The sequence below is a fragment of the Ambystoma mexicanum genome, chromosome 8, assembly GCF_040938575.1.
Source record: "Ambystoma mexicanum isolate Mex_15411 chromosome 8, UKY_AmexF1_1, whole genome shotgun sequence".
NCBI lineage: Eukaryota > Metazoa > Chordata > Amphibia > Caudata > Ambystomatidae > Ambystoma > Ambystoma mexicanum.
This window is the reverse complement of record NC_090929.1, coordinates 23,342,495-23,360,789: the sequence shown is the minus strand read 5'-3', so window position 1 is coordinate 23,360,789 and position 18,295 is coordinate 23,342,495. Positions and strand designations below refer to the sequence as shown.

Below are 18,295 nucleotides of genomic sequence, written 5' to 3'. Positions count from 1 at the left end.
TGCATAACCTTGAGATCACCACAGTTGTCATGAATTTTGTATTTATTGACTACGTAATTAACCCTGATTAGAAGTATTTATCAGTAGTTCCGTCCATTACTTTTGGTCTCGGTCAGTTTTGTCTAATTTGTCCCAGTCGTGCCCCTTGCTCGCTGTCTGGGGTCGCTTGCTTTTCGGTGCCCAGGGACCTGGCTTGGGAAGATCTGTGCCCACTGGTGGCAGTACCAGGCTGATTTGGATAGACTGGTCCCCAAGCTGCAATGGCGCAGGCAGTCTAAAAAAATGATGGTATTGAATTTTTCCCAGAGGAGCCAGTGGCTAAGCTGAATTCATAAAAAAGCACCCAGCATTTTTTGGTTGTATATGAAAAAATATCCAATGACAGACTAAGCGTGGGGAATAATTCTAAAATGTTCAATCTGTGGGAGGAAGGAATCCAGAAGAAAGAATGTTTTATTATCACATGAGCTATAGAAGCCTTCCCGTATATTTGAAGGGAAGCCAATTTTGGAAGATCACTGATCTTGCCCCTCTAACATTGTTAGCCAGAAATAAAGAGGGCCCTTTAACTCCATAGTTCCACTGTAAAGCAGAGGGAAGCAAAGTCGCAATCTACTGCCCAGTGCCCTAAAGGATTCCTTAGTCAAGAACATGCAGTAAATGTGTCCCCTCTCGCCAGGATGCCTAGGAAAACAAGTGTGTACTTACCTTCTTCCTCACAAAGATCCTGAAGACTTCTGGAAGTGAAGCATTCCAAAGTTCCTCCCACTGCTGTAACATTTTAAAAAGCATCTAAACCTTAAAGCATGGGGCATAAGCAAAAGGGGAAACAAATGTAAACTTTTTAGGTGGGATGCAGAGCATGTGCCCTGGTACACTGCTTTCGTTATCAATCAGTGTTGCTTTGCACCATGCCCTGTTCCAGACTATAATGGCTTAACTATTCTTTTAACTATGGGGGAAAGGGGACATGATATATACATACACTCGATATTTTGATGAGCCATGTCCACAATCCTATTCATACTTCTTGCCCAGGTTTTGCTCCCCTCCCCTTCTACGGGGTTCTGGTGTTCCTTTTATGTACTGTTGCCCCTTATGTCAGAGCTTCTGGATAGGGCCGTTTGTTAACAGCAGAAAGACCAAATTAAGAGTTCAGATGAGTTGGACCTACATATCTGGAACGTGCTTAAAGTGACCCTCAACACTCCACGACACAGGCCGCCGTGGAGCCACAACCAAGTCTCCTGGGCATATTAAAGACTTATGCATCCAGAACGATTTCAAAGTGAGGAATCTGTGGTGTGGGGAGGGGGGAGAGAGAGAAGGTGTCTAGATGACAAATACTCTGGTACCCCTGGGCATAGTATGGCATCAACAGAGTCTAGAGGAATGGGGACCTGGTGCAGGAGTATTCCTTAAAATAGTGCAGAAAATCTCTCACACGACAGCCCGGTCCAGTGTGGCAGAACAGCTTTGGAATGGAAGGGAAGAAATTACACCTAGGCCTCCGAGTTTGGTATCAGCGCTTGAACAGAAGACAATATGGCAGGCTAACCCTTTGTACGACTCCATTAGCGGAACCTGAAAACCAGAATATCCTTTCGACGGTAGAGGTGATAACGACCACATCACCCACATCTTGTAAATGTAGAAGACACTCAAAATGCGTCCTTTGGTTGAGATGGCACATGCTTCCAGCAGTTTGTTAGTGACGTGCACTTGCGATCATGGAACGCCCATCAATGATGTTCAATGAAGTCTCCTTGAAGAAACGAGCTTTGATAGAAGGCAAATCTTGCTTTGTTTTTCTGCGGGTTTCAGATGGGTGGACAGGAGTACATAAGCAGATGCACTCAACACTTGGACTAAAGACGCTGAGTTGCTGTCTAAGTCCAAACTTGCGTGGATGATTATGGGACATGGCAGGATAGGTCAGGATAAGGGTAGTAAAGAAATAGCAGCAATGAAGTTGGACCAATCACATTTTATTCAAGCGCACATTTGTAATGACAGTTACCCAAAGCTAAGCTGATAGAATGCTGGAGAGGAACAGTCAGGACAAAGACATGCAGAGCTGGAATTGGCAGGTGGGCAACACTGCAGTCAGTTCAGTTCACAAATAGCGAGCGCGTGAACTCAATATAGTCAAAGGCAGATGGTAACTCGCGGCCCTTGCTGTCCGCGTAGGGCTTCATGTGTGAGATGCAATAATCCGCTTGCTCCCGCGACAGGTTCTGAAATAAAAGGAAATACAAGGCTGTAAGTAATGTGCTTACTCTCCTCCTAAGACCCGATGGCAATATATGGACTCATTACACAGAGAGGGAACTGAACCTTAACTAGGAACTCAAAAACAAAAAAAAGATTTAGGAATGCACATGCGCTTTGGGGTGGATTCTTGGCGATCCAGATCTCATCAGACAAATATTACTCTGTAATCATCTTTGTTACTTTCTGCAAAGCAAGAACAACGCAGGCCATACACCACACATTAATGGGATACAGTCCTGCACAGACCGCATGCAAGTCCTGCTTCTCCGGTTATGAACCAAGATGGCTGGGACTATAAGCACTTGTGGCAACTATTCGCAAACTGCTTTCCACACATTATGTGGTGGTGGAAGTATGCAAAAGGGAAGTTCTCTCATGAAGGTAGTACCGTTTCACGGGACATCGAATGCAGGTATTACAGGGCACCCGAGTTCCCTGACGGAATAGGGGCGAACAGTCATCATTGGTCCATAAGGTGCGCCATATAAACCTTGCATCATACCTGACCCTGTTCAATCCTCTGTTCTTAGAATCCATGCAACAAAGCACAGACTGAAGAACTTCACCCCGCAGAGACAACTTAAAGCAACAGCACAGGAATCCCACTGAATACTCAAGCAAATGTAAAAGGCTGGGTTTTATCCAAAAGGCATCAGGGCGGCTCGCCCACTCGGGGCAAACAGGATGGATTTGGGTGTGGTTACTAATCAAGGGTTATTAATTTCACTGTTATTCCAAATGGCATTTATCATAGTCCCTCTGCTTGTGATAGTCTAGTTACCAGCGGGCATATTTTAAACACCATGTTTCCTTCATACACTGAGTGGGTCAATGGTGCAGAGGTTCTTGCACGATTTAGTGAGGTACAAGGGGTCAGGGATGTCCCATGTACAGAAATGTACATGGGTATCAGCGGCTCTGTCCTGAGGCACAGCTGCAGGAAGACTGGCCCATGAACAGTTAACAGGATCACTCACACCCTAAATCTAGTCTCCAGCTCTACAGGCCTGGAAATAAAGAGGACACCAGCCTCTCCTGGATCCAGTCATTTCTGGTTTTATAAGATGCACTTTGTAGTATATGGGAAAGTATGAGGACTAAACAAGTACAATTCTAACTTCTTTTTCTTCATCACTTTGACCGTTACATACAACTTGGAGCATGACTTCTGGGCATTAAAAGATTGTGTATAGGATTACTGTGACACGAGGGAACGAGCGCAGCTGCACCCCAGCTGTACTTGGCGAAAGCCCAGCTTGTGTTTATTAATGAAACCAGACACCCTACCATTTTAGATATATTTTAGAGGTTCCTCAAAGAAAATCCCTGCAAGGACTAGACTTCCTGAAGCAACCCTCTGTACAAAGCTCCAAGGAACAGCAACATTCTGGGACCACACACGCATTCCTAAGACGGAGCATGGGGATCGGACTGGTCGCACTACTTCTCCCACATTCCTCTGTGTGGGGAGGTGGCGATTCATTGACTCCCAAGGAGCAGCGTACAAGCTCTGGCCTCTGTCGACACCCACTGTGGCGTGCTCCAATACCCAGAGCTAGAACTTCAGACTGGGTTCGATTAACCTTGTGACATCTCCTTGACCACCTTCTAAAGCCCGGATGGGGAAGAGGCCGATTTCCCTCCCAGTCAGCTGTTGGATTCCGAGTTTATGCACTCTTTGCTTAATGAATCTTCATTGAAAGGAAGGAGTGACTGACCAGTAAGCACTCCCCTCCGCCCACCCCCGATCATGGGACCACCAGCTTGAAGCCTGCTAAAAGTAGTGTTTGCCAACTAAAGCCCACCTGCCTCCTCACAAATGCTGGCTCAAATCTGCATCTGAGAGCATAGGTCTCGAGTGAATTGCTGCTGCGAAGAGGCGCCCAGAGGAAATGAAGGCAGACTGACCGCCTTGGAGACGGTCCAGTGACAGGACAGATCTGTGCCGCTGCCAGTCCTTACAGCTCCTTAATGCTGTCTCATGATGCCTGCACATCCGGGGAGGACTTTTGCTGGTACAGGTGACAGAAATAAAATGTTATTGGGCCCATTTCCAACAAATCCCGTCTGAGGTTTCTAGCCTGCATAGGCCAGAGAGAATGCATTGAAGATTTTGCTGGAGGAGCCAAGATGAACAAATGGGAGAACCCTTCAGTATTTATTTGTAGTCATTTATAAGCACAAGGCTTGTGGCACAGCAGGCCAGAGCAGACAATTTGAGGGTCTCTAGTAGGAGCTAGACAGGCAGGACCGTGTTTGGGGGAGGGCGGGGTGTGCGGGGGTTGCAGGGAAATCAATGGACCGTAACTATCTACACCCCAGTGTCCCGAGATAAAGCATTCTATTCTAACTTCAAACCCTGGTAGTTGCTAAACTCTAAATCCCAGGAGTTAGGGCAGCTGCGACTATGTTTGAAAGCCTAATATTTGCAGCGGACTGTTCCACTAACTTGCCAACCTTTCACCCACATCCACCCCCTTGAACCAGGAGTTCAAGCATTCATGTTTTGCATAGTATTGCTGGACTTGTGTGTCAGAACCAAACCTTATAACTCTTGAACACGAGGTCTTGTTTGGTGTAGTTTTAATACTCGGTTGATAAATTAGCACATTGATAAGTAACCCGCCTCAGCAGTCTTCTGGCTATTTGTATGGATTTTGTGAACTGTGCAACCACAAGCTCAAGCGCTCTGCCCCCTTTGGAACAACAGCCAGTCAGATTTCTCCTGGGCACTCACCTGGTATAGCTCCTCCTTGGTCACATATGGTTTCTGTTCTGTGCTAAGCGCCCGGAATGCACTCTCGATTTCTTCACTCGACTTGACATTCTCCGTTTCCCTGCTGATCATGAAGGCCATGTACTCCTGCAGAGATACGTGCCCGTCCCTGAAAAAGAAAACTAATGCTCAGGAACCACAAAGCCATGGCAGCATCGCTCGCAAAACTGCAATTGCCACCCCACCCACCAAAACACTGTGCCAAGGTTACATCACCTACAGAACCATACAGCCATGGCATCGCTACGCCTCACAGAACCATGGCACCGGCCACCCTCCGAGCACCAGCCTATGGTATCTACTGCAAAGCAAAACTGGTGTGGATGGTTTCAGATCACAACTCAAGCAAACCCTTTCACCAATGCATGGTGAAAAACACATTAGGAACTCAAGTGGGAACTTTTCAGGGCACCTCCAGGCACAGAAACCCAAACACATGGAGGAAAAACAATGTGGAGCGTGCATAGCTTACAAGAGAAGATGCAAACCCATATACAATGCACTAGTATAGGAGCTTCCAACAGTCCTCAGGACTATACTGTCTCGCCATACAAGGCCGCTGCCAACACCCACCTCTCGGTTCCACTCCATCGGCTCCCAACACAGCTGTCTTCTACCTATTCCAACATTCTCTCTGCCTGCCATCTCCTTTTCTCTACCAGACTGCCGCCTCCATGCTCACTCAAATGCCTGCCTCTCACAAGTCACCACTGTCAACCTGCCTTCTGACCCACTGAGCATGCCACTCACCCCATGCCCCCTTGTAAAGTCTGCCTCTCCACACTACTTTGTCCTTGGCAGTCACCCTCGGCTTCGAGCTCTACCCACAACGCATACGAAGCACGTACCTATTGGGATCCACGGTGTCGAGAATGGCCTCAAACTCTGGATCTGGCTCTCCTTCTTCCACCATGGGCAGGTCGTACCCCAGGGAACGCAGGCAGGATTTAAACTCCTGGTGATTTAGTCGGCCAGACTTGTCCTTGTCGAAGTGCCTGAAAGGGAAAGAAATGGCAATGAGCTACTGCTGGTAGGAGATGGCTGCGGCACTACAGAAAGGCAAGAAAGTCAAAGCGTGAATGCCGATAGGAGGATGAAAGAGCACTCACTTAAACATCATGCTGAACTCCTTCAGGGCTTCCTCCGTCACGCCTGTCGTGTTTCTGAAATAGAGAACATGATCAAAGTTTGGCCCACTGGCCCTAAAGCACCGGGCATCAGTGGTGGCTAGTGTCCACTATTCGGGGGGTTGGAGGGGGGGGTGTGGCTAATGGGACGTCATGGCCATACCTGGCCTGGATTTGCTGCTCCAGGTTGTGTTGCATCCTCATGCCCAACTGGTCCAACTGGTCCCACTGCTGCGCCAGCCCGACAGTGCTGTGCTCCGTGTACTTGTTGTCCAGGATGAGTGCCTCCTCCATAGCAGCTCCCAGGTCCTCGATCTTCTTCAGCTGACTTCGCATTGCTCGAATCTCCTGGTGCTTGCGCTGCAGGAGCGGGGCATGGAGACATGGCACTAAGTGACACTTTCATGGCAGCTTTTCCCATTAACCGCACCCAGCCTCCTCCCCCCTCCTTGCTTTTTTTGGCTCCAAGTGGCAGCCCAGTGTGCTATAAAACCCATTAACATAGCAAGGGATCATTAACGTTTCAAGGTAAAGGGCTCTGCATAGAGACGAGGGAGGCATTCATAAAGAGCCCAGCAGCAATCGGTGGCCAAATTCTGCCTGCAAACTGGGGGCTACACCAGTCAGTGTACAGGCCTTTACTTACAAATGTGGAAGCACACGCTGCCTAATCTCTCGCCATGAGGGGGATTCAAGGGGCCAGGGTGTTTCCAAGCAAGGGCAGAGGTGCACTTCTCTCAGTCATGTGACCAAGGCCCATCCCCAGCTTTAAGGAACGAGTGGGTTGCCCATGCAAGGGGCATGGGGAACACCAATACCACCCTCAGTGAGTTCCCACTCTAAGGCAGGGGAGACGCTGAAAGGAAAGCCTCAAATCAACTTTAATCTCAAAGGTTCTGCCGAGAGCCAATACCGGCGAACCATACCCCCCCAACCCCTAAAACCAAATTCACAGAAAAGGACGAGCCCCCTCTTCACGCAAAACTATTTCCAGAAACCTGGCACAAGTAGTGAGGGATTCGATTGAATTTGCAAGTTGCCTACTTTTAGAGGTCTTTAAAAGGGGGAAAAGGGAGTTTCCTGTAGTCTGTGAGGACCGGGTACTCCATCAATGTAGGTAACATCAAGGTGGTTTGCAGGGGATGAAGTGAAATCCAAGGTGGTGGCAGGCCCTCCCCCATATAAATTAGGGCCAGCCCCTTTACAACTTACCAAGACCCAGCCCGAAGCACAGGTGTAGACTCTTATCCAGAGTCCCACACAGGAGGGGCGGAGAGATCCCAGTATATAAGCCCTGGAGCCCAGTCTGAAATGGGAGTTGCCGGGGAGAAGGGCTCGAAGAAGGAAGGAGACGCAAGGATTGGGGAGGAGCGGTGGGCGGGAATTTACAGGTGGTGGTGCAGGGGTCGCCCAGACATGCGTATAAAAGGGGGTTGAGGTTTGGACGAGAGGGTGCAGGAATTCCCTAGGAATTTAGATAGTGTAGACGTTGTGCCCAAAGGGGCGAAGGAGGTGGTGGAAAGCAGTGAAGGTGATAGTCAGAAAGATTTGGAATGCACAGACCCAGAAGGAGAGGATGAAACTGAAGAGAACTTTGAGGTGGGATGGTGAACCTCTGGAGTGAAGGAGAGGAAAAACTTGAGATTGGAAGGTGACTCCCAAGAGCAACGAAAGATACAGATGAGCTGGAAAGTGAACCCAAGTACCCAAACAATACGACCAGAATAAAAGGACAGGTGATCAGCTTGCCAGCCTGCCAAGGTTCTGGACTTAAGGCAGGAGGCTGTATAAGACGGCATGAGTCTTGAATGTCTTGAAGACGCATCACGGGAGGATTGTCACAAGGCCAATATAGCCGTTTGTTGTGCTACACAGGATTCCCTTGTTCACGGGAAGGGAAGCCCAGGACTCATCACCCTGCAAGGAATAAAGCCATGGGGTCTGGCAAACAAAAAGGGATGGACCCGTTTCAAGTACTCCAGGGAAAAGACCTGCAAGGTCGGGAACCCATCTTTCTTTTCACATTCATGGGAAGAATTCTGCAAACTCCACTTCACGTTTCCCCTTTGGTTTGTGTAGTCCCAAAAAGGATTGTCACAAGTTGCATCTCCTTATCAGCCTTCGATTAGAGCCATCCCGTACATATTTACTTTAATAAAAACCATGGAAAAAAGACCCTCCTGGTGTTCATTTCCATGTCTGATCATGGTCACCTTGGCGTTCCGGCCAGCTAAGTGCTACGTCAGGCTGAGGTAGAGATGGGAAAACAAGGCAGTGTAAAGGAGCTTGAAATCTCGAGGGCACTCTTTCGCTGGTTAGTGGATGTGGGTTCCTGCAGTGGGTCCCAAGCTTTCTGTATGGGCAGCCAGTTATTGGGGGGCATTCTCCGCCACCTACGCTTGGGTCTTGTGATGGGAGGGCACCGTGGGGAGATTAATCATGTGGATTATAGTGGACATGGGGACAATCCAGTGCAGATATTGCGTGTGGGTATGGCTGGTGATGAAAGGGGGTGGGGGCATTTCATCACTTTGATCTTCAGACATTCCTGCACATCACTTACCTTTGTAGCTTCCAGCTGCGACTCCAGAGTTCCGGATTCTTCTACCATGCAGGACCTGCACAAGGACAGCACGTGAGTACAAGTAGAGTGCAAACGGAGTCAGACAGCAGGGCTGGAAATTAACAAGGCGGATACTACCCCCGTGAAGGTGCCGCTCCCTACAGACTTGCCTTGTTAACATTTTATTTCCAATTTAGGATCTTTTCAACCTAATTATCTGCAGGAACAAGGTTAATTTCTAGCCCTGTTTGAAAGGCAATGAGTGATGACTCAAGCAGGACAGGAGACACTCTACATGCAGCAACGTCAGCTAGTTCTGAGGCATGCCCAGACCCCCGGAAAGCCTGTTCATTTTGTGGAGCAGACCAGGCCATGGGGTCAGTGAGGTGTGGGGGCACTCCTCAAAATAGGAATCCAATACACTCAGCAGTTTCTCCAATAGGACACCCCAAGACATCTCAACAATGGGATTGGATTATCACCGCTCCCCGGGCTCAAGATTAAACCCAATCTCTAGCAGCACATTCTACCGTTAAACCCCCTCTGACCCCCCCTGGGCCACCCACCCCTCAGCCTGCTTTCCCAAATTTTCTCCAGTTCCCTTCCAAAAAGATCAAGCTTCAATGTCATTGGCAAATCAGTCTCCCCGCCCTCTAGACCCAGGCACCCTCTAGACCCAGGGTCCAGCACACTCCCACCTTAAGCTACCCATGAACATATGTCTCCCACCAAGTTGTAAACATGCGTTGCTGCCCCTGGGGCCCGACCCATCCAGCCTCAAGTTCATTCCCCACAGAGCCCCATAGGGCCAGGTGAGTGCCACGGATGCCCTGTTCTTACCATGCTGCACCTAAAGATAACCCTTGTAAGGCAATCAGGATATTTCTGGCTTCTGGCACGTGACCTTAGGGATTAGTTGAGATTGTACCCACTGGTGTCCCAATACCACCACTGGCTCAAGTCCATGTGCACACATTTTTGTGGTTACGGTGCAGTTGAGTGTTCATGCGGTGTCACTGAACATCTGGGAGCATTACACAGGTGGGATGCAAAGCAAGTATACCCAGTGGCCCTCCAAATCCCTGCACTCCGAGAGGCTGCTCGTTATGCCTAACCCAGGCTGCAAGCATGCTAATTTCGAATAGACAGCAGCACCACACCCCAGTCCCTGCTGCCTGTTCCACTGGCAGCAGAGCTTGTCAAACAGGTGCAGGCGATCCAGTAACACAAAGGGAAGGCAGTGAAGGCAGGAGGGCAAGTCCTCCGCCGGCAGTGAGGGTTAGTCAGGAGGAAGAACAGTGCATTGAAAAATGAGTGAGGTAAGAAGAGTAAGAGCAGAAACCGTCCAGACAGATCATCCCCAACTTCATACTGATAAACACGAATGACACGGCGATAGGCTATGCTATGCAGAGAGAAGAAACCAAAGGATGAATGTAAGAAACACTGCCACCGGTGCACTTCCGCAGGATCGCCCAAGTGACTCCCCTCCACCCCCATTGCCCTCCATCTCCACCCACAAAACATACAACAGATTGTATGCGCCACAATGCATTCAACCAGCTGGATACTTGCCCCTTCCCGCATTCCCCAAAAAGTGCAACAAACATCATGAAATATATTTACCACGCTGGCACACGTCTAACACTCTGCCCCCTCTCCTTCAGAAATGCAGCTCCCATACAGAAACAGAGATGCCTGTACACCCCCAAAACTAACTCGCATCTGGCCAGGTGCAGACACTACAACCAACAATACCCACCCAGTCCTCCAATCCAAACAGGAAATCTCACATGAATGCAGCTGAAACATGTGCACACAAATCGACATCCACATGCTCGATCCCCAATCTACCAACTGAGCAGCAGCCACACCCATCCCCATCACCTCACTATATACTGCCATTTTCATCCAAATGATGGCAAGATCAATAAATCAAACAATCAAACCTATCCCAGGAGAGGAACAAATGAAGACACTCATGAGCCAATCAAACACTAAAACAACCCAACCAAAATGTGCTTAGGAGCCAAAAAGATGCAATACAAAACCTACCTCCCAGAAAGAAACCTAGCCACTGACCCCTACCCAAGAACCAGTCAAGAGTCCAGACCCACTGGAGATAGACCAAGCAACACACACATCCACCTCAACAAGTATGAGCATGCACAAAGAACCGGGCACAAAGAAATTATAAGTTAATCACTGTAGTGACTAACATACTCTTAGTCCATAGTCCTCTTTCCTCCATACTGTATGGGTGTCCCTTCCAAGGGATGGGAGACCAAACCTTTTTCACCCAAAAAAACCCTTCTTCCCCTTTAAATTTAGAGGCGCGCAGGGATACGGCCCAGGGAGTTTGCGCTGCCCTGACTCCGCCCTCCGGCGCCACACCTCAGTCCCCATTGACGCGTCGACAATAGATTTTACATTGCCTAATGACACCAGTATTATTAGGGGGGGATGTTGGCACGTATGGAGGAAAGGGGACTAAGAACCAAGAGTATGTTGGTCACTACAGTGAGTAACTTCTAATTTCTCTTACGTCCCGTCCCCTTTCCTCCATACTGCATCAGCGATTACAACTGAATGTAGCCCCAGGGTGGAGAGAAGACCCTCCTTAAGCAAATAGGTTCCTGAGAGCCTCCTGTCGGAATCCTGCATCAGATCTAGAGCCGGCATCCAAACAGTAATGCTTGCAGAAAGCCGAGGGAGTGGCCCAAGTGGCTGCCCTGCTTATGACTTGCCAAGGGACATGGCGCTCGAATGGGATGGCCGTTGCCTTGGCCCTGACTGCATTGGCATGCATGTTGGCCGGAAGCAGCCTGTGCTGGCCCTCGTACGCTTCTTTGATGGCCGAGACCATCCAGCGGGATATGGAGGTCTTGGAGGCCTGATAGCCTGTTCTTGAGCCTCCGAAAGTGACAAACAGGGCGTCTGATTTTCAGAAGCCTTTGGTCCTGTCCAAGTAGAAACTCGGGGCACGCCTGATGTCCAGGCAGCGCAGCACTCTCTGTGCTTCGTCCTTGGGATTGGAAAAGAACATAGGAAGGACCATTTCCTCGTTCAAGTGGAAGGCAGAAAGCACCTTAGGCAGAAATTCAGGGTGTCCCCGCAGGACTACTTTGTCCCTGTGAATGGTTCCGAGGTGACCAGCGCCTGGATTTCGCTGACTCCACGAGCCAAGGTAAGGCTGACTAGTAAGGACGTCTTGATGGTGACCGGCATGATGTCCGCGGACGCCATTGGCTCGAACTGTTTGGGCGCCAGGGCGCCCAAGACTATTTTGAGGTCCCACACTGGGTGCGGCCTCTTGACGGGCGGGTAGAGCCTTGCGAGCCCCGTCAGATGTTTCTTGACAATAGGATTGGATGAGGAGAAGACCCCCTTCCTCAGAGTTCCTGTAAGCTCCGATGGCTGCGAGATATGTACGGCAGTTGTCAACCTGCACGCCAGAGTGGGTGAGGTGTGCCGAGGAGAGCACGTCGTCCAAAGTACATGCCAGGGGATCGATTCCCTTGGAGTCTGTCCAAAGTACATGCCAGGGGATCGATTCCCTTGGAGTCTGTCCAGTGTCAGAATTTGGTCCACTTGCTTTTATACTGGGCCCTGGTAGCCTTGCTCCTTGCGCCCTGTATGATTTCCAGATTAGACGGTAAGAGGCTGAGGTGCCGCAGCGTTACCTGCTCAAGAACCACTCTGAGGGCTGGTTTCTGTGGCGCGGGGTGGATGGCCTTGCCGCCCTGCTGTGCCAGAAGATGTGCTAGGCCCGTCGGACGGTGAATAGGAGGCATCTCCGAGAGGCTGAGCAGCTCCGAAAACCATGGCCTGGCTGTCCACCATGGAATTATTAGAATGTTAAGTTGGCGAGACTCCTTGATCTTGCAAAATACTCTGTGAATCAGCGGAGGAGGCGGGAAGGCATAAGCCCTCATGCCGTCCACTGAAGCCGAAATGCGTCGCCCAGGGTGCCGGGGCCCTGTCCCTGCCAGGAGGTGAACTGAGGGCACTTCCTGTTATGCCAGGTGGCAAAGAGATCCACCTGGGGATAACCCCAACTGTCGAAGATCTCCTGAATAATGAGGTTGTTTAGCTGCCACTCGTAATTGTCCTCTCCCAGCATGGTGAGCCTGTCCGCCTCCAGGTTGGATTCGCCCGGGAGGTGGACTGCCGTGAGGTAGATGTTTTCCAGGGCCTACTCCCACATGCTGATTGCGAGTCTGCACAGAGGAGGGGATCTGGTGCCTCCCTGCTTGTTGACATATTACATGCAGGTCGAGTTGTCTGTCTGGATGAGGACAACCTTTCCCTTGAGAAGTGGTAGGAATGCCCCGAGCGCTAGCCAGATGCCGTTCAGCTCCAGCCAATTGATGTGGTATTCCTGTTCATGTCGAGTCCAGGTGCCGTGGACCGAGATATCGTCCAAGGTGGCTCCCCAGCCCCCGAGCGAAGAATCCATGATGACGGTGGCTTGCGGGGTGGGCGGCCGGAAGGGCTTGCCCGTTCGTAGGTTGCAGTCCCTGGACCACCCTGTTAGGTCCGGGTGGAGAGATGGAGGAACGCTGATCCTCTCGGCTTGAGAGCCCTGCTCTTGGTTCAATGAGGCCGCGAAGTGCAGCTGAATCCTACTCATCTTCAATCTTGTGTGTGGAACGGCTAATGGGACCGCTGCAAGTAGACCCAGGAGATGTTGGTACCCCCATGCCGAGGTCACTTCTCTGCTGAGGAAGTGGTTGGTGGCCCTCTTGATGGCCAAGATCATCTCCTCCGACGGCAATACCTTCTCGGAGCACGTGTCCCAGATGAGGCCCAAGAATGTCAGTCTGCGTGGGCTGCAGCTGTGACTTCTTGAGAATGAGCGAGAAGCCCAGATCGTGTAGTGTGTTCATAAGGGCATGGGAAGAGTGGTGAACCGCTTCCGGAGATGTGGCCCTGACGAGCCAGTTGTCAAGGTATGGGTAGATGTGGAGGCCCTGCGCTCTGAGGAGGGCAGCCACTGTATTCAGGAGCCTGTTAAAGACCCTGGGGCCGAGTTGAGGCCAAAAGGAAGGACCTTGTATTGAAAATGGTAGCCATGATCCTGAACCGTAGGAAAGAATGATGGGGCTGCCAAATCGGGATGTGTAGGTACGCGTCTTTCAGATCCAGGGAGCACATCCAGTCTCCCTTGCACAATGTCTCCTTTATAAAAGCTGGTCTAACCATCTTGAATTTTTGCAGGGGTAAGGAGAGGTTGAGGGTGAAAAGGTCCAGCACAACTCTCAGGCCCACCTGGTGGTTCTTCTGGCGAAAATCCTGGAGTAAAAGCCCAAGCCTCGCTGGGAGGCTGGGACTTCTTCCAATGCCTGGCTCTCTACGAGCAACCGGATCTCTGCCAAAAGAGTTGCTGTCCCAACCTGTGGGAAGGGAGGAGAGGCTGGGATAGGGAGGCAGTACCCCGTGGATACTACAAAGAGGATCCAGGGGTCAGTGAAATTCTGATGCCAGAAATGTGCGTGGAGAGCTAGTCTGTCCCCCACTGGAGACATGTGAACCCGAAGGGGCGTGTCATGCATTCTTTCCCTCGGAGGCTGTCGCGGAGGTTGGGGACTGGAAAAAGCCCTTGACCCCCACCCCTTTTTGTTGCTTGCTCCGGTTCTGAAACGGCGAGTGGTCCGGCTACCTGGATCTCCGTTCCTGGAAGCCGTGGAACCCTCTATACGTACGACCCCTGTGGGAGGGCTGCTGAGATTTGGTGTACGATTTGGGCGTGGTCTTTGTCAGGATGGAAAAAGACTTGGCTGTTTGTGAGCTGTATTTCTTCTTGTCCAGCTCTTTGTCCGTGGAGGAGTGGAAGAGGTCCCCCCCTTCGAACGTTAGATCTAATATGCATTCCTGGACATCCGGGTTGAATTTAGTTGCCTGGAGCCAGCCTGTCCTCATGTCCGTGGCAATACAGATGGCACGGCCGGAGGTGTCGCTATGGCCACAGTGGATTCCCTGAGGTCATGCGCCACCACCAAGACCTTTGCCAGACCCGCCTTAAAGCGTGATTGGCTCCGAGTAGGTAGTTCCGGGAGGAAGTCTGCAATTTCCCGCCATAACCTTTGATTGGCGGCAGCCAGCATGGCATCTGCATTGGCCTGACGAAGAATGGAATAGAGCTTCTTCCCGTACGCCTCCACGATCTTCCCCCTCCTTGCGTAGCAGCGCCGCAGAGGCGGCGGCTGAGGACGACTGAGGCATGGAGTATAGTGATGCCGCAGCCATCACCGAGGATTGTGGCTGAGGATGGACGGAGAGCAAGAGTGTACACCCCTCCATCTGCCTGTACTTGTCGTCCAGGCGTCGATTGACCGGATGGGCAGAGTGGGGTTTGAGCCAGCCCTTCTTGGCCAGGGAGACGACATTGGCTTGCAGTGGAATCCCCGTTTTGGCAGAGGAACGTTGCGTGAGGACTTCCGCCAGAACCCCCTTTGCCGTCTGCTTGACCTCGGGTAGGGGTAGGGGTAGGCCCAGATACTCTGCCAGCCCAGCAAGACATTTGTGGAAGGCTCTGGCTGAGGATGGCGTGTCCGGATCCTCCTCCTCATCCATATCCTGTGGAGGAGGAGGAGTAGTTGGCACTGGAGGCTGGGGTACAGGGACCGCAGCCGTAGGAGGCTGGTACGGAGCCGCCTGAGGAGCCGGAGGAGGCGGCTGCGCCGTGGCCTGGGACACAGGAGAATGTGCTTGTGGTGCTGCTAGCATTGAAGAAAGGAGTTCCCTGATGGCGTCTTTGAGGATAACTCCCATCCGAGGTGACTTCATGAGTCCGAGGAACCTCTGGAAGAACCCCTCTTCACTAGCCGAGGAGGTGGCAGGGGGTGCTGATGGGGTAGCCTGGGGTGCTGACGGGGTAGCCGGGAGCTGCTGGTGCCTGCCGTTGCATACCCTGCCAGTATGGACGCAGAGGAAAGCTGCCCTGCGCAAAAGAGGGATATAGGCTGCAGGCCACATACCTGGTTGAGGCCAGTCCCACCTTGACACTCGTTCTTCGCGGGAATTCCTGGAATGGCGTCAGACGGGTGCCTCTGTCTGGCGTGGCGGCCATCTTGTCGAACAGCCTGTCACGTGCCTGCGACGTGTTGCTCGGCCCGCTGGGTCCAGCCTCCTCCAAGACTCTTGCATGTGGATCACAAGGCCTACCCTGCTCCTCGGGCCTAGACCCGGTAGGTGGAACACCCTCGACCCAGGGGTCGGTAGAGCTGCGTCTAGGCCCCCCTCGGACGTATTGCCGGTACTAGGGCATAGCCCCTCGGCCATAGCGCCGGTACAAGGGCGGAGCCCCTCGGATGAAGACCCGGTAAAACAACCTTCCGGTCCTTCAACACTGTCACCGGGAGGATGCGAGGATCACTCGGCCCGAAGGCCGGTAGCTGCAGCAGCCTCGGTGCACATGCTGGTAGAAGGACCTGACCGGAGTCTCCTTTGCGGGGTGCGATGGAGAATATCAGCCCTACGTTGGGCTTGATTCGGTGCTTCATGAAGTTCTTGAGGTCCTCTGGAGGTGACTTCTGGGACAGCTCCCTCCACTTGGCTAGTCTGTTCTTCAGCGCTTTCGAGGACAGTGAGCCATACGCTGTACAAGCTTGCCAACCGTGTTCTGGGCCAAGGCAACGTAGGCAGAGGGCGTGGGGGTCTGCGGTTGGGAAGAGCCGTTGCAGGTTGGACACCTGCTGAACCCTGTGGAAGTTGACACGTGCCGTGGAGGGGCGTGACGCCTGAGGACCGAGTACTTGAATGATAAAAAAGAGAAAAAAAGACCAAGGGAAGAAGTGTCTGCTCGTGGAATTACATGGCTGAAGCCAAACCAAGGAGCGCTGGTCAATCCGGCCCGTTCCCGTCGACGCGGAAAAGGGGACTTGTGGTGTGGCGCCAGAGGGCGGAGTCAGGGCAGCGCATACTCCCTGGGCCGCACCCCCACACGCCTCTAAATTTAAAGGGGAAGAAGGTTTTTTCTGGTGAAAAAGGTTCTGTCTCCCGTTCCTTGGAAGGGACGCCCATGCAGCATGGCGGAAAGGGGACGGGACGTAAGAGTATATAACACAACCTCCCCACAAAAAAAGTAACATTCTCATAAAAGGATGCAGAGCTTATATCCCACCCAGACCCCAGTTTTCACGCTCTGCACTTTAGCAGTATTTAAAACTAATTCTGCCATGGCTCATGGCAGAGCACCAGATGCTCTGCCAGTTTACTACCCCACGCTCAGAGTTCACCCTCTCAGCTATCGCAGTGCTTGGACTGTAGCACCAGATGCTCCGCCAGATTACTACCCCAGGCTCGGTCTTCACCCTCTCAGCTACTGCAGTGCTTGGACTGTAGCACCAATCGCTCTGCCAGTTTACTACCCCAGACTCACTAGTCACCCTCTCAGCTGTCCCACTGCTGTGACCACTTGAAGTTACACCCACCATCTCCAGATGCCACCTTCCATCCCACTGCTGTGACCACCTGAAGTTACACCCACTATCTCCAGAAGCCATCTTCCATCCCACTGATGCGACCACCTGAAGTTACACCCACCATCTCCAGAGGCCACCTTCCATCTCAGCACATTTCCCTTAAATTAACTTTTTTGTCTCATTTAATTTCTGAATTCCTTCCTGTTGCGTAGATCCTGCTAAGAAACACAGGACTGTATGAGCAACAGGGTGATTGGCCCCCTGCTACAGGATGTAGGGGGCCACCTTTGTATCACAACCAGGTCCCAAACCTCCCCAGCCCCGCCACCCTAAAATACTTTAGCACTCAAGACACTGAGTGGAGAAGGATAATTTCACTTGCAGGAAATGGCACCCAGGAAAACTACTAAAGGACAAGCAACCGGTCAAAGAGCAAGCCGGGAACCCATCCACCCAAGAACCCTTTGCATTAAAACTCGCTCCAAGACCAATTAACACAACCGAAACCCCTGCTTACATAAAGCAAGAAAATTGCCTCCCACCTAAGCACCAAGAAAAGGACCAACTACTGCACCAAACCCACCCAAGGACAAGCAAGAGAAACTCACACCCCCACCTATCCAACACCAAAACCAGCCCAAGAACCCAACACACACCCCGAGTAGAGGCCACGCAATTTAGTGAAAGCCAACAATGCCATACTTTGCAGATGACCCCACAAGAGTACATTACTCCAATCAACTCAAATACTGACCAAGATCCTACCCACCAGACCAACGCCCTATGATCCAAACTAACACTCCAGCAAAATAAAAAAATGGCCAACCAACCTTCACAACAAACCTCTAAGGGACTAAACATGCCTGAGTGTGAGCATAGTAGGGAACATTATATCCAGCTCAGAGGGGACACTGAAAGGAAGAAGCTGCTGGTATAGGAGGGTTAAACACAGGGTCTAAAAAATGGCAAACCTCTATAGAACCCAAAGGCAACTCAGAACGGCCAGCACATCCAGGCTCCAAGAAGAGCAACAAAGCCAACCTCAAGGGACCCTGCACTCCAGAGGTGGCTTAACTTCCAGGATCCCTTCACACTCAGCACCAGTCCCAGGAAACCAGCGCAAAGGCAC

At 51.3% G+C, this 18,295-nt stretch overlaps 1 protein-coding gene across 8 annotated transcripts in view; it reads right to left on the bottom strand.

Annotated features, from left to right (window-relative positions):
- Nucleotides 1-1,967: 1,967 nt before the first annotated feature.
- SPTAN1 (spectrin alpha, non-erythrocytic 1) overlaps nt 1,968-18,295 on the bottom strand; it is a 514,843-nt gene continuing 498,515 nt past the window's right edge. For 4 of the 8 annotated variants that reach the window (XM_069609174.1, XM_069609169.1, XM_069609170.1 and 1 more), the window contains 7 exons: nt 10,083-10,145; nt 8,741-8,795; nt 6,341-6,537; nt 6,160-6,213; nt 5,899-6,045; nt 5,012-5,159; nt 1,968-2,237 (listed from right to left, as the gene is read on the bottom strand). In XM_069609174.1, the coding sequence (XP_069465275.1) occupies nt 2,112-2,237; nt 5,012-5,159; nt 5,899-6,045; nt 6,160-6,213; nt 6,341-6,537; nt 8,741-8,795; nt 10,083-10,145 (790 nt within the window). In that variant the 3' untranslated portion in view covers nt 1,968-2,111. The remainder of the gene's footprint in view (nt 2,238-5,011; nt 5,160-5,898; nt 6,046-6,159; nt 6,214-6,340; nt 6,538-8,740; nt 8,796-10,082; nt 10,146-18,295) is intronic. The other 4 variants (XM_069609172.1, XM_069609173.1, XM_069609175.1 and 1 more) reach the window with 1 other exon arrangement.